Source organism: Mustela erminea, chromosome 14 (assembly GCF_009829155.1).
Source record: "Mustela erminea isolate mMusErm1 chromosome 14, mMusErm1.Pri, whole genome shotgun sequence".
Lineage (NCBI taxonomy): Eukaryota > Metazoa > Chordata > Mammalia > Carnivora > Mustelidae > Mustela > Mustela erminea.
The window spans coordinates 42,534,466-42,559,972 of NC_045627.1; the positions used below are offsets into that span (position 1 = coordinate 42,534,466).

The window sequence follows — 25,507 nt, forward strand, 5'->3', positions numbered from 1 at the left end:
TGGCATCGCCAGTGTCTCCGGACAAAGAAGAGGAATTCAATTCTGGGTCTGTCAGGCCTCAGATGAGATGCAAAACTCAAATAGAGATGTTGAGTGGCAGTTAGATAGATGACATTGCATTCGGGGGGAGGTTCCAGATGGAGATACAAATTTGGGAACCCCCTATATATGTAGGACTTATGAGAATAAACCTTATGGCAAGTGAGTATATTCGTATCATATCTATAGAAGTTCACTCTCATGACAAGTTGTGATCGGGATGACATCACCTGTGGATATGAAATAAGCAACAGGCCGCCTCTCACTTGTAACTTACGCTATGTAGATTTACTTTGTGGGAGAAACCCTCTACTCTGGCACCAGCAGCATCCCCTCCCAGAAGCAGAAAGCCACCTTGACCCTTATCAGTTGCAGCCCTGGCCCCCTTTCAGAGATCCCATCACCCACCTCCAGCCCACCCCACACTGGGCTGAGCCTTGTTGCTTGTATCCTCATGTGGATGAACACCTCAGGTCTGCAGAGCTTACATCCATCAGCCAATAAGAACTGTTTATTTTCTCCCAGAGGCACCTACTGCAGTCAATTAGCTTTACTCCCTGAATACAGCAGCAAGTAATATCACTTCCTTCTGGAAAACCTGGTGATTTCCTTATCCCGATTCATCCCAGCTAGGTCACATGTTTTAATACAGTGACTTCTGCCCTTTATAGAGCTGGCCGGAGAGAAAGGCCAGCAAGACCCAGAGAATGCATCTTGGAAAAGTGTGCCCATGCATCCCAGTCATAATAGAAGCTTCCTGAAGCTTTTGAGTGCCTGCTAGCCATGAGAATGACAGTGTGGTTAGCATCCTGCATGGAATACAGTAGGTGCCCAGGGAATCTCTATCAAAGCAACGATGTCTAACCACAGAAAGCAAAAATTCTGGCAATAGCTAAGTTCCCCCTTACTGTATTTCCTCTTATTTTAAAATATTTTATTTATTTCTTTGGGGGGGGGAAGTGGAGGAGGGGCAGAGGGAGAAGCAGACTCCCAACTGAGCAGGGAGCCTGATCCATGGCTCAGTCCCAGGACCCAGGGATCATGATCTGAGCCAAAGGCAGATGCTTAACCAACCAAGCCACCCAGGTGCCCCTACCATATTTCCTCCTGGTATACTTAAAGACCTGGAGCCAATTTGCTTGGTTTGACACGTGAGTTTGTCAATTCCAGGTGTTCTGGCCTCATGTAGTTTACTGAACTTCTCACAACCCACAGTATCTGCCACTGGAAAGTGGGTATAATAGTGCCAGTGGTGGGTACAGTCATCGTGAGAATTAAATGACTGATGTCTGTAAAGCACTTAGCCTAGGACTTGGCACAGGGTTAGAACCCAAGATAGTTCAGGTATTATTAGAGTCTTGATTTATATTTCCAGCTCCTAAACCATATTGTTTTTATATATGCATATAAAAAATGACACAGATGCACATAAACATCACCGAACTAAAGGAATTAAAATGATTCCCTGGCCTACAACTTGTGCCAGCTAGGACTATGTATTGCTGAAAGTTTATCTTAATGAGATAATATCAAAAATGGGCAAGTGGTTTTCATGTCCAGCAAGGTCCACCTCGGCCAAGATACACTCTGGAGGCACCTGGGTGGCTCAGTGGGTTAAAGCCCCTGCCTTCAGCTCAGGTCATGATCTCAGGGTCCTGGGATCGAGCCCCACATCGGGCTCTCTGCTCAGTGGGGAGCCTGCTTCCTCCTCTCTCTGCCTGCCTTTCTGCCTACTTGTGATCTCTGCCTGTCAAATAAATAAATAAAATCTTTAAAAAAAAAAAAAAGATACATTCTGAGTAACACACACCCAGTTTTCCTATGGCTTCCTCAATCAGAAATAGAAAAGGTGACAGAGAAGACCATGTTGTGATCGATATCAAGTAACATTTCACCCACAAGAAATAATTACAGGGTACATGTTATGTACCAGGGTGTGTGTGTGTGTGTGTGTGTGTGTGCACGCACATGCACACACACACATACACTCAAATGGTAGCTTAGCAAAGTTAAAATGCTCAGCAATCCTGAGAATAATTTAAATCTGCTAAATTTTGAAGAGTCAGTACAGACTGAAAAGAAATGTTAAGAGCTAATCACTCTCTAAATTATACACAACACCTACATATACAATTTATCATGCCCAGGACAGCTAATCCTAGTAAGAACAATAGCACAATTCACAAAGATGGCAGGTCAAGCCTCAACATGAAACCACACATGCTGAAGAGAAACTAAAGTATTACATGCTAAAACTCTAAAACCAAGAAAAAATAAAAATCAATGGATCTTAAAATACATCGAAAAGAGGAAGCCAAGTGGAGGGTAAGTGTGGCCACTTACTCAGGGACTCAGGAGCAAGGCAATGGCAGAGCGGCTAAATAAATAAGTTCATTATCTTGGTCTTTAAAGAAGACCTTAGGAAGATTCTCACTTGAACCTGACAGGCAGGTGGTAGGAGATCCGATAGCAGTAAATACACAGGATATTCCACACCTGGTTGACAGTGGAGATACAGACTAGTCTCAGGAACCAGGACCATTGCCTTCCTTCCCTGGAGGAACTCAGGGCAAAAACTGGGTGCTGCTGGAGAAAATGCTTACCCTAGTATTAGCAATAGGCTGTGGGGTCCGAGGACCCAACCCGTCAAATTGGCCAACCTGTGCTTCTTTCATGAAGTTATTTGCTATCAGGTTATCATGGATTTGTTCAACAAATCCCAGCATACCAGAAACTTCAGAGGCCATGCCTTGAAGGTTAAGCAGAGCAAATTACATACGAATAGCCAGGAAAAAGTCTTTAACGGTAGTTAGCACACTTGAATTCCTTATCCCAAAGATGTGGGCTAAAAAGACAGATGCTCCAAAAGTTTAGATCAATTCAGAGATGACACAGCCAACATGGGAGCCAGGAGTAAGGGCCTTTGAAAGTGATATTGCTCAGGGGACACACAAGTGTTCCCCATATTTTGCTGGTACCACTGGCCTGGGTCCCTTGGAACCCCTGCATAGCAGGAGCCCCTCCCTCTTGCTAAGCTTTATTATCCTCCCTTCCAGCCTTGGCTTTCGGTCTCATGGACACTAAAGTCCCCGTGGCCGGCCAACTGTGCTTCTGCCTGTGATATATATACAGAGTACAATGTATTCTGCAGAACCAAGAAACAGATGCTGTACCTGCCCAGGGCAAGGGAGAGGCTGAGCAACACACTCCACCTCTGGCTTCCAGAAACACTAAGTGTTCTCAAGGGATGAAATCCGCCAAAGCCTCATCCCACCTCTCTCCATCCTTGAGGCCCTCCTGTCCCTATGGAAGTACTAATGAATTCTCTGCCGGAGGACATGGGGGATACTGGGGCAGGAAGCAATTTCTGGCAACGATCATCCATTTCTAGATTTCCTTTTCCATCTGCCCCCTGCCCAGTAAAAATGAGTGAAGATACTATGACCTCGGGAATGGGAGATAATATATAAAACCTGCCAAGGAGACCATCATCAAGGTGTTTATCGTGACCTGAGGGAGACAAGGATCGGGGAGCTGGAGGGTCAGTGCACCAGCATGACGCCACAGAGTGGGGAACACATGCTTCCGGCAGTCCTTATTTTAAGTGAAAACAATAGATGCAGGGAAACCTTGCTATTTCCAGGTCATGTGCCTTAGCAAATTCCAACACAAAGACCACCTGAATGTCAAGAGGCCATGTTCAGAGAGCTACCTCCGAACACGGGGGACCTGGCTCCGGGCAGAAATGACACAGTAACATAACCCTAGGAGGGAAATGTGTTTTCAGTTACACCACGGCCCAGCCGGGCCTCTTCCACAGGCTCTTCCTAAATAGGAACTTGGCAGTGGGATTCGCTAGGCTGGAGGGGACGTCCTTGGCTCCAGAGGTGAGGCCCTGCAGGGTCTTGAGGAGAGTTGGACAGAAGTTCTTTTTCCCTGCTCAGTAATAACACTGAGGAATCAGCGTCACATCCATTTTATTAATTTTCTTGACAGGCAGCTCCAGTTTCCATGCAGGCACCACAAAATCAAAACATACGCATGTCAAGTGCCCCATGTGCGGTAGGGCCCTGCCAAGACCGTGTTACATCAACAAAAGGAAGCAGAGCCCAGGTCTCAGACCTCGTGCTTGGGCCTGTGGGTAACTCCCTGCTGGAGAAAACCACCAGAGCTCAGATGAATGAGCCAGAAGAGCTCTCTTGGTGACAGTCCTTTATCCTGGGGTCTGGGTTCCTTGTGTTGAACACGAGAGCCGTGGGAGACACAAGGCTACATCTGGCTTTGGGGTATGCTTCTCAGTCCCGCCACACAGACCTCCCCTGCCAACTCCATTTAGCCTGCATTCAGTTTCATCCAGGCAGGGGAATTGCAGCCCGGATTAAAGAAGCCATTAAAAAAAGAAAAGAAAGGAAAAGAAGAGAAAAGAAAAGAAAAAAACCGCAATACCCTTATTTGTGTGCTGGGTCTGAGCCTGGAGTTCTGTGGAGTTGAGGTCTTTGGGCACATAGGGAGCTGAAGGAATTTTTTGATCAAGGCACCCTTTGCTAAAGTGATAGAAGGGACTCCAGCACAATTTGTCCTCTCACATAAAGGATTTTTATCTAGGAACTGCCTATGTAATGTAAATTAGGTGGGTAGACAGGGTAAGGGCTGAGAGAAAAGCCCTGCTCTAATGCCACGGCGGGATGCCCCGGGTGAGCCCATGCAGGTAGCCGGTCCGTCGTCTCAGCCCCACTCTTCCCGCCCATCCTTCCCACCGCCTCCAGGGCCATCGCCTCGACTCCCCCAGACAATGGACCACCAGTGCCACACACAGCAGTAATGGCAGCCAAGAACTGGAGGTATCACACCTAGGATCACAGGGCTTCTAGCCCCCATCAACCTAGGATCACAGGGCTTCTAGCCCCCCTCATGGGACCTCCTGGTAACTCACAACTTTCCCACCTCCATGCCTACTCCTGCAGGAAGGGGAAACGGAAGCCCAAATCCTGAGCTGATGACCACCAGTGCCAAGTCAGAAAGGCCCACATTGGGCGGGTTTTCCTGTCCTGGTCTGCCTCCTTGACTGGTCTAGGTTAAGAACAATGCAAGGCTGAGGACGGGTGTTATCCTTACTCCAAAAGCCCTCTTAGGAAGGGCCTGGGCCTTCAACCCAGTGTCCCGGAAATGGGCCTGCCCTGGCCTGGCCAGTGCCCCGGCCTGGCCTGTGAGGAAAGAGTTGGGTCTTTCATTGCCTGGGTTGGTCCAGCAGGCAGGGGCCACTCTGGAGACGCTGGGGTGGCTGCCCAGCCCGCTCTGCGGGGTGAAGAGGAGACGAGCAGAGCCAGACCGCCCATCTCATGGCACACAGGGCGCCGCTGCTGAGGAGTCGGCCCCTCATTCCACTCTCCATTCAAACAACCGTGGCATGTCAGCCCTGCTGGCCTCCTTGATTGTGCAGAAATAAATAAATGAATTATGTTGTTGGGGTTTGGGCTTCAGCACAAACACATGGTCTGCATTTATCTGCACAGTGAGAGGTCCACCAGCCACTTGATGTAAAAAAAGCAAAATGATAATTCTTTTCTTTAGGCACTCTGGTGCCATATGGAATGTATATAAATCATATTTTTGTTTTAACAGCGGAGGCTTTGTTGATAGATAAACATGTGGTTTATCTAAAAAAAAGAGAGGATTTGTGCTTTGAACAATCATTTAATGGCCGTGGATGTGCCAAATAAAAATAAAAACATAATTTTGAAAGAAGTTGGCCTCGTGCCCAAATCTGTAACAAGGAATTTCTCCTTAACCAGAGTGGTTAAAGCCCGTCGATCTGTTTTGAGTTTAAGCTGTGCTCTCTACTCAACCCCACGACAAACTGAATCCGGGGCTAATGGGCTCTAATAGGACAAGACGTTACCTTTATGAATGACCTCATGGAGAAGAGGTTGGCGAGCATGGTGGAGAGGCCTTGAGCCAGACAGCTCTGGGCTATGAACCCCAGCTTCAGCTCCGCGAGGCAGATTGCATCATCTCCCTCTTTCCAGTTCCAGCTCGGGATGTTTAGCAGATGGGCCTGTAGAAGCAAACACAAGGTATGAGAACTGAGGTTGCTAAATGTTCAATGGTTGCAAATCTCCTCTGGGAAATGCACCACTGCCCGACGGCTCAGAGGCGTTTAGACTCATCCTTTCTTTCCCTGGCCTGAGCCTGCTGTTTGCTATTTCATTCGACTCCCCTATTCCGTGGACTTCAGTCCTCGGGGTTCTCTCTGGAACACTGCTTCTGTGCCTCCCTAACCCAGGTCTTCCCCTGGGATTTGTCATGTAGCCAACAGAGTCCAGAGGGAATTTCCTCTTGGGACAGACACATCAGCCCACATTACTAGAATAACTCGCTAGGTTGTTCATAAAAGAGCTCCTCAAACAGACTCGGACCCTCAGTTGTCTGTGTGTTTTAGAATCTTTTTTTAATCTGCATCCCCGAAACTCCAGGTCAGTGGCCCCCAAGTCTGAGTGGGCCTCAGAATCACCTGGTGGGTTGGTACACATATTGCCGGCCCCTCCTTCACACTTTGTGATCTAGTAGGGTGCAGGGCGAGGCTGGAGAATTCGCATTTCTAACAAATTCGAGGTGCGATCTGGGGACCACATTTTGAGTAGCACTGACCTAAATCATCAGGCAAATCACAGTGAAGACATATTATGATCTCTTGCAGATGGACTGATCCTATGTAACAGGTCACACCCGAGGATAAGGACACAGACACACGCTCATCTGATTAGTTTTAAGCAGCATGAAGCAGAGTCAGAGATCATCCATTGGATGAAGGAGTCAAAATTCAAAAACTTTGCCAGGATTGGAAAAATGGGCAGAAAAACAACCAGGAAAAATTTTTTAAAGTCCTAATGTCAAGTGCAGCATTTAGGTTCAAAAAAAAAAAAATCAATGTATAAATTCAAAATGAGAAGATCTAACTTGGCAGTAGAGCTGAGGGGGAAAGAAGGGAAAAAAACTTAAGTGTGTGGGTAACTCAAATCCCAAAAAAAGGCCAACTGTGTGACAGATTACAGAGAAAGCCAATGCTTCCTTGTTAGAAATGGTCTCCAGATCAAGGGAAACGAATGTTTCATTCTGTTGTGAACCGGTCAGGCTGGTTCCAGAGTACTTGATCCAGTTGTAACAGTCAGATTTAAAGAGGGAAACTGATCAATTGACTAACTTCCAGAAAAAAAATGACAAGCACAAGGAGAGGTGGGGGTTCTGGAAAACGTCTTACGAGAAACAGTTAAGAGAGCCAGCAGTGTCTGGCCTGAAGAAGGACCACACCCTCATGGAGACAGGACGGTTACCTCTGAAAGCCTCAGGTGCTGCTCCAATGAAAAGAGATTAGGCTTGTCTTGCTTTGTTCCAGGGGCCAGAATTAGGACTGACTGCTATATGTTACAAGAAAGCAGTTTTTTGGCTTATTTTATAAAGGAACTTTCTAAGGATGTAATTTGTCTAATAAATGGAGAAAGCTACCTCCCAAAATGCAAGGTCTTTGTCCCAAAAACTCTTTAAGTGTTTTTCCAAGTCATAAGAGAAAGACCGCTTGCTTTGCATTTGAGGTTGTAGCTGAAAGCCGTACTAGACCCCCCGTGGGTGCCAAGACTTTATGGCTCTGAAATGCCTATTTTTCTCCAGGTACCAGCAAACACCAGGAGCACCCAGAAGGCTTCCCTTCACTGTCAGGGTAACACACTACGGCCGTACCTACTAGAAGAGAAGATGCCATTATGGAAATAAGAACAAGTCCAATGGCTTCTTGCTCTGCTATCAGAAATTCCCCTCTTGTGAAATTCCTTCCTCAAAGTCCTGTGACAGTTTCACAAGTCCTAAGCCAGCAGTGACTCCTGGGAGAGAAGACCGTATCCTCCCTAACGAGAGCATGGTTAAAGAGTTTGGTGTGTAGGCCATGATGGATAGTAATTTCTGCCAAGCTGAGTATCAGAGACCTTTTCCCATCACAGGCCTGATTCCAGCGGATCGTCTTGCCCCTTACACTGTTTCTCTCCCAACTCTTCACTGGCTGGCAAAGGCTACCTTCCCCCTTTACTAATCTTCATGGCACTTTCAAGCAAGCAAATGAACAATCAAACAAAGCCTTTTCCAGAGAGGCTCTCATATCCCCATGTGCCAAGTTTTTGAAGGTATGAAGTCCAGGCTCTTGGGCCTTGGGTCCCCCCTGTCCCCATCGGGTTTGAGTTCCTTAGGCATATTTCACATGTTATTACATGGGAAAGTCAAGTCTGTTTCAGTTCTCGGGCTTCCATATGGCCTCCTTTCATGGGCTGTTGTATCTTCCCCAATTGTAGCAGGGAGCAGGGAGGGATGTACCAAAGGCCAGGAGGAACAGCTGTGTGCATGAGATGAAGAGAGGAAATTTCACAAGGAACTCAAATCCTCTGTTTCTGACACTTCTGTCCTTCATCTGAGGGATATCTGGGTCCACTGGAAAATGCCAGCATTATTGCACAGAGGTCTAGAGGCAAATCCTGGATCTGAAGAATGAGGCCTGATAAAACAGGTGTAGCAGGACCAGGGTCCCCCTTTGATCAGCCCCTGGACCACTCCTTATCTCAAGAAGGAGAAATGTGAAAATATGCTCTCCTGGGAAACCAGTAGAGGTCAAGTCCAGTTCCAGCCTTCCCTATCCATAAATAACTTTGAGAAAGCCACCATAAGGAACAAAGTTCATTACAGAGAAAACACTTCAACACTATTGCCCAAGAATCTAAGTGTTTTTTAGTGAGAAAGCTCAAAGAACTTGCATCACCATTGGGCCATTGGGACTTGGTTTCTAGGTCCTAGACAAAGACCTTTCTTTCTAGAATCTATTTGGAAAATTAAAAATCCATTAGCAGCCAAGTCATCGGAAGTGATACTTTTTTATGATATCATCAACTGTTCTTTCCTTGAAAAGCTTCAAGACATTTACAACACTCAAATCAAAAATGAGTGCCCTGTGCCATCTTCTTTCTGTGTTCAGAGACATCTGGGCTGGGCTGAGTGTTTCTCTCCATGAAATCAGATCCACTTTAGAAAACACCAGTCCTTCTAGAAGGCCTGCTGTGAGGAACCAGAGTTTGGTTCAGTGGGGTGGGCTCTATTTACAGAGAGGGTGACAGTTGGCCATTCTGTCCTTAGCTCAATGCCTGCCAAGTGACCACGAGTTGTACTCACCAGAGCTGCTCTGTCTGGGAGAACACAGACTCCCAGTCTGGAGTCACACTGGGATGCTACCATGCACAGATGGCCAAAGGAGGACTAAATGTGATAATAGATGTCAAGCTCTTTTAAAACCATAAAATAGGCCACAAATATCTAAGATTATTATGATGACAAACTCAGGACCAATTTTACTTGGAGAGAAGTAGGCAGCTTGCCTACATCCCTTTAGGCCCTGGAATACCAGCATCATTAGAGCACAGGGAATTGAAATTCTTTATGTTTTAAGTCTCATATCCAATTATGGAATTAACTATCACTTAAAGTGTGTTGTGTGCAACATAAGTTTGTTTGTTTTTTTAAAGATTTTATTTATTTATTAGATAGAGATCACAAGTAGGCAGAGAGGTAGGCAGAGAGAGAGGAAGAGAGAGGAAGCAGGCTCCCCACTGAGCAGAGAGCCCGATGCGGGGCTCAATCCCAGGACCCTGGGATCATGACCTGAGCTGAAGGCAGAGGCTTTAACCCACTGAGCCACCCAGGCGCCCCGACTGCAACATAAGTTTACATACACATACCAGGGTCTTTCAAGAAAGCAAGTTTTAATGGGTGGAGGCCTCTGGGCATTTATTCATGGATGAAGAGAAAGGACAGAGAGAGGAAGAAAAATAAGACTGTAAGGCAATGGGGGAAAAACAGATTAAAGAGAAGGTGGGAGCATCTCAAAAAATAGCACAGTTATAGAGCAGGGTGACAAGTGTCCATCTGCAATTCCATGAGGAATGGGATGACAATGACCAGCGGACTTTTTGCTCCCTCTAGGAGAGGGAAATGAAATGATCGAGAAAAGTGGGCTCATCCATTACTCATCCTATAGGGGCAAAGTCTCACACGTGATTTTGCCTGACTCTGAAACCCCAACATATTGGGGTGATTCTAAGCAAAAATGTGTTTTTGGCACAGTTCCTGAAAATGTGTTTTCAGGATCGGTTGCCGCCTTCATCATTTTTTCCTGAATAATTACCATGAAAAGGTTTGTACCAGAGTCCTCAGCGTGGACCAGACATTCAGCGTGGCTATGGTCATGTGAGTACTGACCAGGTTCCATCCAGATCCTAGGTCCATTCAGCTACTTGGACTTTGACAGAAATCACAGCTGAAATCATCCTGAATTTCTTGAAGAGGCAGCATCCATACTCATTGCAAGGGGAAAAAAAAGGAATTGACACCCATTTCTAAACTACTACATTAATTTCCCTCTTCAATCTAAATTCAGCCAAAAACCTAAACAACAGCTTAAAGCACTCCCACACTGAATGAAATTTCAAATCATAAATGAAAGAAGAGTTTATTGCCTGAGGAGCTGTCTCCAGCCACAGGCTTGCTAATAAAATTCCCCTCCACCTATAGGGGCTGCTATCTAGAAACTTCTCCAGACCGATGCTTGTGAGTCCCCGATATCCTCACTTTATGTCTTCCGTGTCCTTGGGTTTTCCAGAGATGAACAGGACAATGGGACCTTAGGTGCCCACCACCAAGCCCACTGGCTGGAGTGCAACACGTTCTGCCGTGGAAGCACCTGCTGAGGGCCGGGCAGTGGGCAGCAGACCCGAGCGGTAGGCCGGTCGCCGACAGCAGGCCCCACTTCACAACGGCCTCTGATGGGCCTCCACACAGCGAAATGGGGCAGCCCTTGCCAGCAATTAAGAAATAATGGCATGGCACTGGTGCATTTGGCAGAACAGGGTCTTCTCTGGGTCATCTGACTGCCTATTTCGCAGGGAATATGGCCTAGAAGATGGACACACGCTCACTCATAACCCAGCGGGGAGTTATTGTGCTCAGACAGAACACCTGGTTCCAGGTACCGAGCAGCCTCCGGTTTCCCAGCCTCATTACGGGGAATCACCCGTTCCACATCAAACGGAGAAAGGTGCCACCTTCCCTCCCCCAAAGCTGTTTCCCTGGGAGCTCAGTGACAGGCAGCGTGAAGGAGCAGTGCCTTTGAATGAGAGACTGAGAAGTAATCACAAGCGAAACAGCATAGACTCCAACGTTTGTTTTCTTCCCCATCCCCTTCTAAACTAGAACAGGAGGAAAATTCCTTTATGTCTTATCTCTGGAGAGCAACTTTTTCCCTCGGTTCAACCAAGCCAGTTCTCCTCTGCAGCAGGAGAAGGCCATGTTCCGCATTCTCCACCCGGTGCGTGGTCTGCTCCTCCATGTCACCTGGTCTCTGGTAGCAAGGCCCTATCACTCGCCTGGGAAGCTCTCTACCCCGGACTACCCCGTCCGTCCCTGAGGGCACAAGGCAGGACTCCTTCACTTATACACCGGACTACAGAAGAGAGTAAAAGGGCGCCTGGGTGACTCAGTGGGTTAAACCTCTGCCTTTGGCTTGGGTCATAATCTCAGGGTCCTGGGATCGACCCCAGCATTGGGCTCTCTGCTCAGCGGGGAGCCTGCTTCCCACCCCCCTCTCTGCCTGCCTCTCTGCGTACTTGTGGTCTCTCTCTCTCTGTCAAATAAATACATGAAATCTTAAAAAAAAAAAAAAAAAAGAAAGATAGAAAGAAAGGAGTACAGTACATAAAAAGTGGACATTGTTGAAATTGGGATCTAAGGTTAAATCAATATTCCAACCTGGGGGTCCAACAGATGCTGCCTTCCAGTGAGCAGCGGTCAATAAGGTGCTTGCACTGAAGAAAGGCCCCAGGGAGGTATGTACCCAGCACCCCTTGTCTAGCCCTTTGGATTACAGCAGCACATGTGTGCACATGTGTGTGGGGGGGTGCATGTGTGTGTGCATGTGCACATGTGTGTGTGTGCACATGCATTTGTGTATGTGTGCATGTGTGTGTGTGCACATGCATCTGTACAATGAGAGGAGAGAGACCAGGCATGCTTGTGCACCTCTGAGCTTGGGATGGGCCCGGCCTCTCGCTGTCCTACCTTGTTGTGATACTGCAGCATCTGAGTGATGATTCTTATCTTCGGGTGGTAGTTCTTTATGGAGATGACTCTGAAAAAGAAAGAACCACAGCTGAGGCGGGGTCTGTCTAACTCTTGGAGTCTGACGGGAACACGAATTTGACCATACCCAAACAGAGTGAATGCGGGGCCAGCAGCCAGGACCATCCAGAAGGCTTGCCGGCACAGGGCCTGGTTAAACGGTGTCCATCACTGTACCCCATGGCAGCATGAGAAAGAAATCAACAGAATGACCACAGACTGTGCGTGGGGCAGGAAAGAAGAGAGCGGTTCTCTGGTGCCTTGGTGTCGCGTGTGGGCCCGTTTAGTGGCACAGGTGATCCAGAGCAGGGTCACGGGCTTACGGCCTACAGAGACATCTAAATAAGGCGGCCTCAAGCCACGGGCCAAGGGAGGTTTGCAATCTCACATACCCTGGGGACAAGCCTAGAAGCAACTTGCTCTGAGTCCAGTTCTCCAAGTTAACAACTTGAGATAACAATGACGAATCAAACAACCAGCCTGACAAATGATACTAAACTGTCACACACACAAGGCCACTGACAAAAATGATTTCTGAGCAGGGCTCTTATGTCGGGATCAATGACTCAGCCTTTGATAGATAATAGAGTCTAAGTGAAGACTTTAATGCTGGTGGAAAATAAAAATCCAAGGCTGGCTGGACGGCCACCGTCTGATAGAAAATTCCACTCTCCCTGCCCCCTAGCACCCAGGCAAACTGCCCTCAGTCTATACTGCCGATGAGTCACTGCCCTCCCCCAATCCACCCCTGGCTTCTGCTCCCTGAGACTGGGCTACATATGGAGGAGTAGAAACACCTGGATTCCAGTCCCGATGTACTAAGGAACTGGGTGACCTTCAGGAAATCCCTGGGTTCTTTGTGACTGTTTCCTCATCTGGACGTTGGGGGCAATGGTACCTGCTTTATTTATTTCACAGGCTTTGGTATGAGCAGCAAATGAAAGACCAGATGTGGAAATGCTTTGAAATCATTAAAAGCTCTCGCCACGTGTAAGTTATGGTTTTTGTCATTACCGACTCTGTCAGAGGTGACATTGCACATTTCCTTCTGTGACAAGGAAGGCTAAAGAATGGAATTCCACAGGACGGCCCACCGAGAAGCCTAATCAGAAATGCGAGTGCGTGTATTAGGACCACCCCCACAAACTCTGCACCAAGAAACGTCTCTGTGCGGGGAGAAATGGAGAGAAGGCAGGGAGCAGTTTTATCTGAAAAGCTACAACTTGTGAATTTAGGAAATGGATCGCACAGAAGCCTCTTCCTGCACAAATTCACCCTGGGCTTTTGCTCTTGAAGCAATTCATTTTATTTTTGAAAAAGTGTTGTGTTGGCTCTTGCTTATAACTCAAGGACTTTGAGCTTCAGTCAGCCCTGAATTCCGTTCACTGCCAGAGCGGGGTCTCCTGCATTAGCTCATTTCAAATGACTCTTTGACATTTTAATTTCAAGAGGGGCAGATTGGTCTCATTAAAAGAAGGAGAAAGGAGGATTATACAAATAAGGGGAAGACAGAGCCCAGTTTTTAACCCTGAACTTTCCATTCCTTTTGCTGCCTGGGCCATAGTTCTGATTCTGGTTACTGCATGGCTTCATTACATGTCTGATGCTACCTCTGTCCTGTAATTTTCATACGGTGGCGTCCCGCCAAACACCCTGGTAACTTACAAGTCTTCATATCGGCCCTACCGCAGCCTGGGCTTAAATGAAATATTGCCATTCAGAGAAATGCCCATTTCCAAACTATTACTCATTTCCATTATTCACTATTGGAAGGGGGCGGGGGAAGGCACTAGCCCCAAAACTTCTCCAGGGGTCAACACATTACACTTTTCTTTTGTTTTTATGTTTGAAAATCTCAAGATCAGGAAGACTAGTTCCTGAAAGGCTACGTTTTTATCATTTCAGATGACATGAAAACGTGGGGAAGGATGGAAATCCTAGTTCAGGAAGGGGGTTCCTCTGGAGCACCCGATGGTGAGCTGTTGTAGTCAGTTTCCAGCTGTGACTAGTTTAGGGGGTGGACCCAGGTGTGGCCACCTGTCCCCATTCCACCACTCCCGGCAGGCTGGCCAGCGCCATGGGGATAAGAGTTCATGCATCAACTTCCTTAAAACAACTGCATGAAAACATATTGCCAAAGAAAAGCGGGAGGAAGAGAATACTGTGCCAGATGTCGCTTGCCAGACACAGGCACCAGATGCTGAGGGAAAGACGTGCTCATCCCCGAAGCACCAGGGGAGTCCCCCACCTCAGTGATGGGAAAGCTCATGTCACTTGGGGACACCGATTAGAAGCAAAGGAAGGGAGATGGGAGCATGGTGAGGATGCCACTTCCCCAGCCCTCATCCCAGTACATTCCCAGGCTGCAGCAAACCAAGCTGTGGGGAGAGGGAGGTCTGTCTGGACCACAGGACGGCTGCTCACAATTAGGCAAGAGTTCCTGGGAATGTAGTGGGAGGGAATGTTTTCTCTTAGTTCATCTCTTCTCCAGAAGCATCTCTGTATTATTCCCTTTGCAATATAGGCTGGAGGGGAGAATTGGAATCCTGAGGGGCTTTAACTCTCTGGAGCTAAATATCTTTTTTTGTCACTCCATTGCCGAAGAACAGTGTTCTTTTGAAATGAGAAAAGAATAGGAAGTGTGGGGGTCAGCCATGTCAGGTCAGGCCAGGAGATGGCCTTCCATGGGCCTCACCCATTTCCAGGGAGGGCACTGGGTGGTGGTCTCCAGAGTGTGTCCCTGCCCACCCAAAGATGTTCTGTAAAAAAAGGTGCTGGGGTTGGGGGGAAGGAGAGGGTTGGAGTCAAATAGGTTTGCTAAGTTCTCTGTCGATCATTATCTTAGAAAAGCATGTTAGTATTAAAAGCACTGAGAAGGCTTTCAGTGAAGACACTGTTTCATTCTGGGAAACTGGCTGAAACAAGCCCATCAGTCAACCAACTCCTCTTTGAGGGGGATATTAATCAATGCCACAGACACACTTGGAAAGTTCCAACATGGAGCTTCTCAAGCTTGGTTGGCACTACTGACATTTGGAGCCAGATAATTCCCTGCTGCGGGGAACTGTCCCCTGTGCGTTGTAGGATGTTGAACAGCATGCCTGGCCTTTACCTCCTGGGATGTGAGCAGCGTCATCCGTTCATTACAACAACCAAGAACATCTCCAGATATCTCTAAGTATCTCTGGCGGACAAAATCACCCACAGTCAAGTCATGGCAGGTCCACCCCCCTTCGGGAAAATGGTACCTTACTTCAAGCCTACACCCATCTCAATCTCTCTTTCCTAGTCCTGTCTGAAACATCTCAAACACAAGACCCACTGTGAGCCCCAGGGGTCCCATCTGCCAAGGATAAGCTTCCTGTCTATGATGCCTTGTGGCACTGCCCTCCACAGCCACCAGCACCTCAGCTCCCCCTGGACCTATATTTGTAGAGTGGCTCATGAGGGAAAAAAGTTCCCACAGAGATGATGCTCTGCAGAGAACCCGAAAGGGCAGCCTAGGGGCTGCAGAGCGCCAAGCCCAGAGCCTTCCCTGGCCTCCCCAGTGTTACCTCATTATGTTGGAGGCGTCTTCAGCATCAGGGTCAGCGCAGTACTTGTTGGCAAGGATGAGGCACGCGTCTGCTGACTCTATCTAAGACACGGAAAGGAAAATCACAGAACACAAACATATAAATAGCCATGCCTGGTTGCAGTCTTTCTCTGTCGACAGCTTTTGGGGAATCTGGTGCTTTGCAAGGAAAGAAAAAAATAATCCAGAGAGATTATAGTTTTTGTCGAAAGTGTAGCTCGCAAGTTCTTGTTATGGTATAAACATTTCATCTTGTTGTTGTTCGAGGGTACAACGTGGACCTTCGTAATTAACTTCTCATTTGGCACAGTGACTTAGATGTAATCTTTCCAGATTTCTTTAAATAACAATTAACGAAGCCTTTTAGTCCCTTCTCTGCCTTTTTTCCCTACCAATGGATCTACCCCATCATCTTAATTTTTCTGGTCGGGAAATGGCGTCAGGTGAGCTAAATCCCTTCTCTCAGGTTACCAAGTTAATTGAATAGTCAAGGATTCAGATATTGAGACTCCAAAGTCCTTCATCTGACCTTTTTCACATCTTAACTGTGGAACAGGAGGAAATAAGAGCCCTAAATCAGATAACAACTCAGTATTATTTAGTATTCAATTAGCATTCAGATATTCGAAAGACAACCAATCTATGTATATGAAATGATGTGTTACAGATGACCTCAAAACCTACTGACTTCTCTAAACATGAGCCAAAATAAGATTTATGCCTTTGAGGGAATGATGAGTTATGCTAATAATTGCTTGCATCAAATTAGGTCCTTGAACAGTAACTATTTTCTCCAAGTTCTCATTAGATTTCACATTAGTCATAACTTGGATCATGTCTGGATAATATTAAGATTAACTGGACTTTATAAGCATAAGAATTCTTGTTCTGGCTCAGGTCTGCAATCTGTCCCACTTGATATGTTGTACTTAATAGACCATTCCTGCATTTTGGTGGGAGGCCATTGTTTCCTCCGCGGTATGTCACAAATTGTCTCTAGTTTTCTTTAATAATCCAAAGAATTTACCCAGATCCTTCAGCTTATTCATGTTTGCCAATGACATTATTTACTAAATTATGTAGTGACCACAGTTAGCATTTAGAAGTCAGTGGATTCACAATATTAGTCTATATCCACTGCCATGCAAATATTGAATGTGTTTACAAAATCTATATAAAACGAGCAAAATAGCAGATGTCACTTTGCTCTATCCTTTTACTTTATAAGCCTCACGTCTGCTTTATAAGAAAATTTTTAACTTAACAGATTTTGGAATGAAAGATTAGCCCTTTACCAAGTGATATCAGATATCTGCATGTTTAGTTTTATGCTTTTAGTCTTTGGTGGCAGGGAAAAAAAAAAAGGAAGCTAAAAATGTTTTATGGCCTGGCAGAATTTTATTTATACTTTATCCTTCATGTTATGCTCCTTTCCAATGTAAATAATAGATTTCAGAGCTACACAGAGACCAACTTAAGTATTTAAGATGGGAATTACTTGATTATTACATTGTATATGAGGTTACCGAATCCGTACAACTGGTCTACTTCCTTGAGGAGTGCTGACATTGAGAGAACTGGCAAAATAACTTTCATTTTATGACAGTCCAAGTGAGGGAAGTAGCCTAGCAAGTGCCAGAGGAAATGAAACTCTGGGACCAGGGAAAGGGGGATGTCAAGGCTGGTGGCATCTGACTTATCTCATTAGGGGTGCAGAGGTGACTCTTGGCCATCCTAGGAGGCATGTGCCATCACCACAGAGTCAGTCCCCTCTCAGATGGAATAAAAGCAGAAGTCACCTCTTACTTCTTACCTTGACTCTTGCAAGATCATGTGGATTGAGGACTGAACCCTGATAAAATTCCACCTGAGTAAAATGTCGTTTGAACAGAGCCTCAAGCTCCAGGTTAGGGGAAATGCTGGCAGGGAGAGAAGAAACAGCCATTAATATAATAGACTCCGGTATTTCTGCTTCCATGGACTTCTTTCTCTCTGACTTCCAAAGAGAAAGACCTAGGAAAAGGCTTTCACCTTCAAAGCAGCCCCTTTCCTTCCCAGAAATAAAAGGTTCACCCTTGAGAGAAATAAAACCCCAGCCCACTGAAAACCCAAACCATTACCAAGGTAAAATAAAGAGGCTCGCAGTTTTCACAAAGTCGGAGGCCTATGAGGCGAACCGTCTTCGACTTTGTTAGCAACAGAATCCCGACTTTATGAATAGAGAGACGGAGCTGTGACATCAGAGATTAGCTGAAGGCGCCCCCTGGCAGAGCCTCCTGCCATTCCATCCCTCAAAGCCTCTTCTCTGGTTCTCAGCCACATGGACTTCTCATCCCCCAGGGCCTGGATCAAAACATGTCACCTCTGAGCAGCCACAGACCGAGTTAATGTACTCTCAGTACTGCTCTTGATTCACACATGTGTCCACTATTCATCATTCTCGGTGCTGAACTGTCCAGACATCATTCCCATTGGAGGACAAGGATTAAAACACTGATGGACCCACTCATCCATTTATTACTTCTGTGGAGATGAAAGATTTCTACTTTCTATAAGGTATCAGGCTAGGCGCTGGGGAGATGATATTTGGTTCAAACCTACTAGGTTCCAAGAACTGTGTTCGTCCATGCTTGCCTAACATTCATTAAGTACTTAGTAGGAATTGTTAATGTTTTCCAGCACTTACTATGCGGCAGACACCGTTCCAAGCACTTGACAAATATTAACTCATTTAAACCTCAAAACAACCCTGGAGGAAGGGATGTTATTAACCTAAATCTTCAAGAGGTTAATTAACTGGGCCATCTACTACAGTGCTGGCACTGACAGATGCTGGGGACATGAAGGTGAATCCCAGCAAGTAAAGCATTGGCCACTGGCTTGTTGATTCAGTCTCAAGCCATGGGTGAGAGAGAAACCGAGCCTGTGCATATTGGACCAGTCTTTGAGACCCATTACTGGTTGGGGCCCTCTTGGGAAGTCTGCCTGGTCATGCAAGAAATGCTGATCTCTCCTTGAAGCAAGTGCCCAGTGCAATTCTGCCTCCTGATGAAACTGACTTCAGTCAGTGAATATAGGTTAGATGTTGAGCTCTCATTGTTGCACACGTGCTCATCTTGAAATCCCAACTGATATGAGGACAAAACCTACACACACTACTTCTCGTGAACCTCCCGTAATGCTCTGCAGAGGACAGGCCCCTCAGCTGGTAAGGACAGGCTAAGCACCAAACTGAATCTGTGAGTTCTGCTCCTGCACTCATGGCCTGGCTGGTCCTTTCAGAACTTGGAGAATTCAGTGTTGAGAGGCAAAATGCTAGCACTCAGACATGGTGGTCAGTTTGGTATTCTATGGACAAATGTCAAAAAGAAGGAGATGCACAGAACAGAAGCTTATAGGGAAGTCAAATTCCATGGGATCTCAGGGCAGGATTGAGTCCTGGGCCTACAGCCCGCTATGCAGTCAACACCAACTCATAAGCTTTATCCCTAGATAACTTGGAGTTAGTGCTGGCACTATGGTGGCCCAATGTCCATCAAAAAAGATGGTGCCACCCAAGTTAACATGCCTAAGTCTCCAGACTCTCTATCCCTTTGGCAGACTAACTTTTACCTAAAAGGGGATCAGGTGAAGCTTAAAGTCCCAACCATACTGAGCAGGAGAGGTCTTGCTTTCCTCAACTGTACAGCAAACATAGTAAGACCTATCTTCTAAGTTGCTTATCAACCTAATGCATGTTATCTTCCACAATAATAGCAAATATTTATTGAGCACTTACTGTGTGCCTGATTCTGCTCTGTATACTTTATAAGGATTATTTCTTTTCATTCTCCCTACGGGGTAGAATGAAACCACTGTGATCTCCCTATCTTATGAATGTGAAAACTGGGGCCCAGGGAGGTTAAATAACCTCTTCGGCAAGATTCATATAGAATACTCTGAGTTCACAGCCTGCACTTTGACTCCCCGTGTTGATGAAGGGAGAGACCGTATGCACGGGCAGGGACCAGCACAGGGTCCTACACTGAGGTTTCTAGAAATGGCCATTGTTGCTGCAGCTGTTAGTACTTCATACCCTGCTTCCTCTTGTTTGTGTCTTGCCTGACCACTCTGTCCCTCCTGCCCTTATAAAGAATCCACACTAGACAGCTAATCATTCCACACCAGAGACTGCGGACACACCTGGATCGAATTGATCCAGACAGCTGAAGGGACAGTAATGACGTGTTTGACCCATAATGAACTTCACTCTTCTTTGCCAGAATTGCCTCCCCAGAAGCAGATGCCATTCTCACCACTGAACTAATGTGTTGGTTCCCTTTCCATGGGTTCCATACTGTCCTCTCCAAGGAGGCCATCTGGGGTCATGGCCGATTAAACTATGCACTGAACCCCCCCAACATGGCGCACGCACCACCACTCCTACAGACACTCCTCCTCAGGGTGCCTGGTTGAGTGGAAGGTCTCGAAACAGCAGGGGCCCCTTACTTGTGAAGAAAGACGATCTCCACATTGACATCATCCCGGTCCTTGTGCAGGAAGTCCTTCAGGAAGTTGGAAACACTCTCCAGAGTGATGTGTCCGCAGACCACAATATGCCTGAACAGGAGAGGCCAGTTAGATGGGGCCAGCCCCGCGCTGACCCAGCACCCACCCCAGGCAAGACAGAGGAAGCGCACAGCTGCAGGGAAGCATTGCTCTCCTCCCCAGACCTCCGTGAAAGCCCAGCTCCCATCCCCAGAGGGCCGTGAGGCAAAGCAGCGGTGCTGGCAGGTGCTCAGAGACTCCTTGGCAGAAAAGGCATATGGCTTCTCACCTGATGCTGCACAAAATCCTATTAAAAGCCCAACCGTTTGGCCAAGTGGTTTTATGCATTGAACAATAAGTGACATTATGCTTGTGCTTAAATGCTGCATTATCAAGTCCCTTGCAGATTCATATCTTTCCCTTTCTGCCCACAAAGCGTCCTCTTGAGAGATTTACCGAATGAGTCTTGGTTTATGACATAGAGCTTATCAGGTAATGAGATAACAAATCTTGCTGAAACGATGATTTTGTGTGTAAGAAAGCGGACTTTTATCAGGGTAGCTAATGTGCGGCTTGACACGTTATGGGCTCTGCTGGCCATAAGCAGTAAAAAGGAAATTTTGCATTTTTCCGCCATAACTCCTCCGACAATGGGGGCATGTAACACTTTACAGTAAGTGAGCATTACTCAGGGCTAAATGGGGATGGGACGCCTATGGAATCGCAGATCACACCACAAGCTGTGCATCCCCAGACAGCTGCTTCCCTGGGCTGCCCAGGGCTTCCACAAGAGCCACAGTGTTCTACTTCAAGATGGGGAGAAGCTAGAAAGGGATGAGGCAGGAATGGTTTGCCTTGATCCAGCAAGGTTTGGACTTCTGTTTCCAGAGATGGTGGCTTCCCCTGGAGAGATGAGCCTCTCTTCCAGAACTGCTGGGACAGTCATCCTACCCAACATCTTTGGGCTCCTGGACCCATCTGATGAATCTGAAATCTGAACCAATCTGGCTACCCGGTGGCCCGTAACATTTAGTATCTGACGCTCCATCAGGACTAAGCCCTTTGGTGCAAGGGCTAGCCCCATGACCCAAATCTGGGGCCCGACTGTGGAGAGGCAACCTTCTGGCTTCTAATAAGAAGACCATAGCAAGGGGCTCAGCCCAGGTCCCTGTGCCTCTCGGGCTGCTAGGGACAGAGGCTGAGTCCCTGCCCAGGTTCTAAGGCACGGGCAGGGGGTGAACACTGAAGCACGTAATTTCGTGGGAAAAAATTTTAGAACGGCTAGGCCCCCTGCACCTCATAATTGCTCGGTGCACATTCCAACAAGGCAGAAAGCTCATTGGCTGGAGGCAGCTCATAATGGGAGGAAGTGATGATTGCTTATGCAATGTTCCATTAGATGCCATTACAAGAGCCTGCCCTTTCGCTGTAATTTGGTGCTTGACTAAGTATGTGAGAATAAGGCAGTCAACTCATTGGTGAAAGGATAATGATGCAGAACAAAGAGTAAATCAATAATATGCACAATGTAGTTAATAATATCACCATTATGGACTGTTATTGTTACGGTGCCACACTCACTCAGGGGCCGGGCAAGCAAAGGCCATCCTGGGAAGGAAAGACTGTCTGTGGGCTGCCTCAGAAGAGATGTTCCAACACGATCACTTTGTTTTCTAGCCAGGACCAGCCAGGTTCAAGGAGGTCCCCTGGCCACCTCTCCAAATGCCCCACACCCACATGACTAACTCCCTCTGGAAATACATCGGGGGTCAGAACACGGGACATGAACCAAACACTTGGATTACATACATTTCTATCCTGCCATCTCTTAAAATATTTCTTGTAGCACATGTGCATTTATATGGACAAAAGAGGCCGCAAAGGGATTTGCATGTTTTGCATAAGATTTCTGATTCTGAATTTGCCAGGGGTGTTCAGAAAGTGACCAAGACACAGGGTGTCCTGATCTGACATCCAGGGCTGCACGGGGACAGTTGTAATGTTTTCTGCCCACAGACTTCCATGACTGCAAACAAGTCCAGCATGAATCCGATGTATGGGCACCTCCACAGGACACATACGTGGTGGAGGTCCTCCCGTTCACCTGGATGTGAGAATAAGCCAGACGGGATCCCTTGCTCTGCCACCAAGGATGTGTGTAATCTTGGGCAAGCTCCTTATTCCCATCCAACAGATGAGGGATCCAAGAGGTTAATGCCACCCAGCCAGCTTCCTGTCCCAGGCACAGCAAAGCTCAAAGTTCTATACCAGTAGAAGCCTGGTGATTATTCACACTTGGACTGGAATCAATGATAGGTCTGGGGAAATGCCTGAACATTCATCCTTCCCATCCTGTACGCAAAGGACTGAATGAACATCTGCCAGCATTCCCTCTCCCTGTTCTGAACTCATTCATCTCTAGGACAGATGTGTGAAAAGTGGAAGGGAAGGAGATGAGTTCACCCTCTCACCCTTGAATCAAAGGCCCCGTCAGCTGATTTATTCAGCCTTAGAGAGAGTCAGGGTTCTCTTAGTTGAAAATGTGCTGGGTACATATAAAATATATTCCAATGCAATCAATATTATCCCTTAAGCCTTTAATTAGCTCTCAGTTCTCTTAAGAAGTAGACAAATGCAGGCAGGAGAGGAGAGAAAAAAAAAAAAAAGGATTGACTTTTCTCATTTGAGGCTAGCTGTCCAATACCATTCTAGACAATTGAGAATATATATCTTTTAGCTACAGCATGATTTCTGGGGTGGAGAGCAGCCTTTATCAAAAAGGGAGGAAAAAAAAAAATCTTCCTTCCACATAATTGGTATTTTTGCTCAGAAAAAGCGAGATTGATTGAAAGCAGATTGCCTTTTTGCCCAAGGAGAGTTATTAGGCACATTATCATGGCAACCTTGGAGAACCCATATTGTTCCAATCTGTCCTATATCTGATTTGAAGATTTATGACTTCCCCCCTTTGTGCCAATAATCATTTCCCTCCATTTTGTTTTCCATAGAGTGGAAGTTATCAAGAAGCCCACATATTGAACATGTTTGAATGCAGTTAGAGTTGATGGATGGGGAGAAGTCCCCTCTCTAAGTCAGCATCTGCATTAGAAGACCGGCTCCCACCAGCCTGTGTCTGAGGGAGCACGGGGGGCCCTGAAGGAGCACAGAGCGACGGATGGTGAAAAGGGAAAATTTACATTCCAGAAATATTATCAGGACTTTTGAAAATTCTAGGAACCAGCGTTGGGGGAAGGATGTTATTGCAGGGAAAAGAGAAGCATAGCTTGTTGTATCCCCAGTGACTGAAAATACAATTGAAAGTATTCTAAGACTGGGAGCAGGGTGTGCCCGCCTTTGCGCAGAATGATGGTTATTCACAGTGCACGATTTGAAGGATGCCAACAAGATCCTCATCCAAAATTATCTGTGCCCGATTCCATGACATCTACTATGTGAGATTCATACTACAATAGCCCTGTGTTAGCTCAGTTCAGACACTAAATAACTAAATGATCTTAGGCAAGGTACCAATTCTGTATTTTACAACGATAAAGTTAGATAGAGTCTTGAAGGGGCTGGAGCTAGTACCTGATTCATGAGGTTATCTTGAGGATTTATTTAAATAGATGATGGCTATTGGAAGTATTATTAAATGGTAGGATTCATGTGATATCTATAAATCAGTAGGTAACCGATGTAAAGTTCTGCAGGGCCTCTCGAATCCCATCTGATCCTCAAACAACCCTACTTTCTACAACCTGCATCTTTGCAGATAACCTCTCTTAACCTCAATTTCCTTAAGTCACATGCCTGACATCCCACAGCAAGAAAGTGACTTGCCCAGGATGTGACCCAGGTCTCTGGCCCTAAGGCTCATTGGGATGAAAGTGATGGGTGCAGAGAGCAGAGGCTGGAGTATTTCAGCTTCTGCTCCTTGACGGCGGGCAGGGCTGGGCCTGCAGCATGTCCTCCTCATCACAGAGTGGAGGGGAGGCTGAAGGGATTCTCACTGGGCCAGGAGAGAGGCTTAGCCTGGGAAATAGTATGGAAAGAGATCATTCTCACTTAAAACATCCTCCTGTTATAGGATCACTCAATGTTAGCTGCACATGCTCAAGGCAACAAAGGCTGAACCATGGCAGAAACTCTAAACCAGGTTCTTTTACACTGAAGCCACATAATTTGGCAAACCAAGGGATGGCAAGGTGATGCAGATATCCATCTTAGACATCATATGCTATGTCCAGCCCAGGACTGCCTCACCAGCCCAAGGATCCTGAAGATAAACAATCCATTTACGATGGAGAATATTTAGGAAAGTTATACTAGGATGGTAACTAACACTATTCCCAAAGTGGCTCTAGATTTGAACTTCTTTAAACTATTGGCATTCTTAATGATGGGTTTCAACAGGGCCTGGTCACGTGGTTTGTGAAGACGGCCAACAACCTAAATCAATAACCATTTCTGATCTAATGGGACTTCTTTGTTTTTAAAATTTTGTCAAGTTCTCTAAACAAATCTTTCTTGGGATAAACTAATGTTAACGGTTGGATTAAAGGATTCCTCTCCGATGCATGAAGAAGTGTCTGAAATGCTAGAATAGTAGCAGATGGCATTTTGTGTAATGGAGTTGGTCATCCAGTGTAAGCAAGTACGCCTGGTTTGGGGGCAGGGATCTGTAAACATGGGCTGGACCGAATTAGGTGTGGGAAACCTCATGTGTCATGGAGCAAACATGGCATCAGTGGTTGAGTGTAACAACCACAATAAGGATAGCACCTGACTATTAGCCACCGTATCAGGGTTTATCAAACTATCAAGTGCTTGTTTCATGGGTATGGGTACATCTTCACTAAAAGAATATGGATGTGCTTCTCCCATCATTAAGCATCTCCACCTTCAGAATGAAATCCCAGGCATTCTCCTCCATCAGTCTACTTCCTTTCCTGGAGATGGTGGAGGGAAGCCAGGATGCCCCAGTTGAGTTGGGACATGTTTCAGAACACAGTTCCACTGGTGCCTTTCAGAATGGACAACTTCGGAGAGGTGACCTAGGGCACAAGGCATAAGAGAGGGATGCCGGGGGGCAGGGGGGCACAAACTCTTGAAGGCTCCAGTGAATGAAGACTCCAGAGACCCACTGAAGTTGCGTTGAGCTAAATG

General features: G+C 46.5%; 1 protein-coding gene across 34 annotated transcripts in view; it reads right to left on the reverse strand.

Annotated features, from left to right (window-relative positions):
• KCNMA1 (potassium calcium-activated channel subfamily M alpha 1) overlaps positions 1–25,507 on the reverse strand; it is a 724,697-nt gene that overhangs the window by 188,158 nt on the left and 511,032 nt on the right. For all 34 annotated transcript variants that reach the window (XM_032312863.1, XM_032312897.1, XM_032312898.1 and 31 more), the window contains exons 10-14: positions 20,303–20,413; positions 17,628–17,733; positions 15,795–15,877; positions 12,181–12,250; positions 5,939–6,094 (exon numbers count right to left, since the gene is read on the reverse strand). In XM_032312863.1, coding sequence (XP_032168754.1) covers positions 5,939–6,094; positions 12,181–12,250; positions 15,795–15,877; positions 17,628–17,733; positions 20,303–20,413 — 526 coding nt within the window. The remainder of the gene's footprint in view (positions 1–5,938; positions 6,095–12,180; positions 12,251–15,794; positions 15,878–17,627; positions 17,734–20,302; positions 20,414–25,507) is intronic.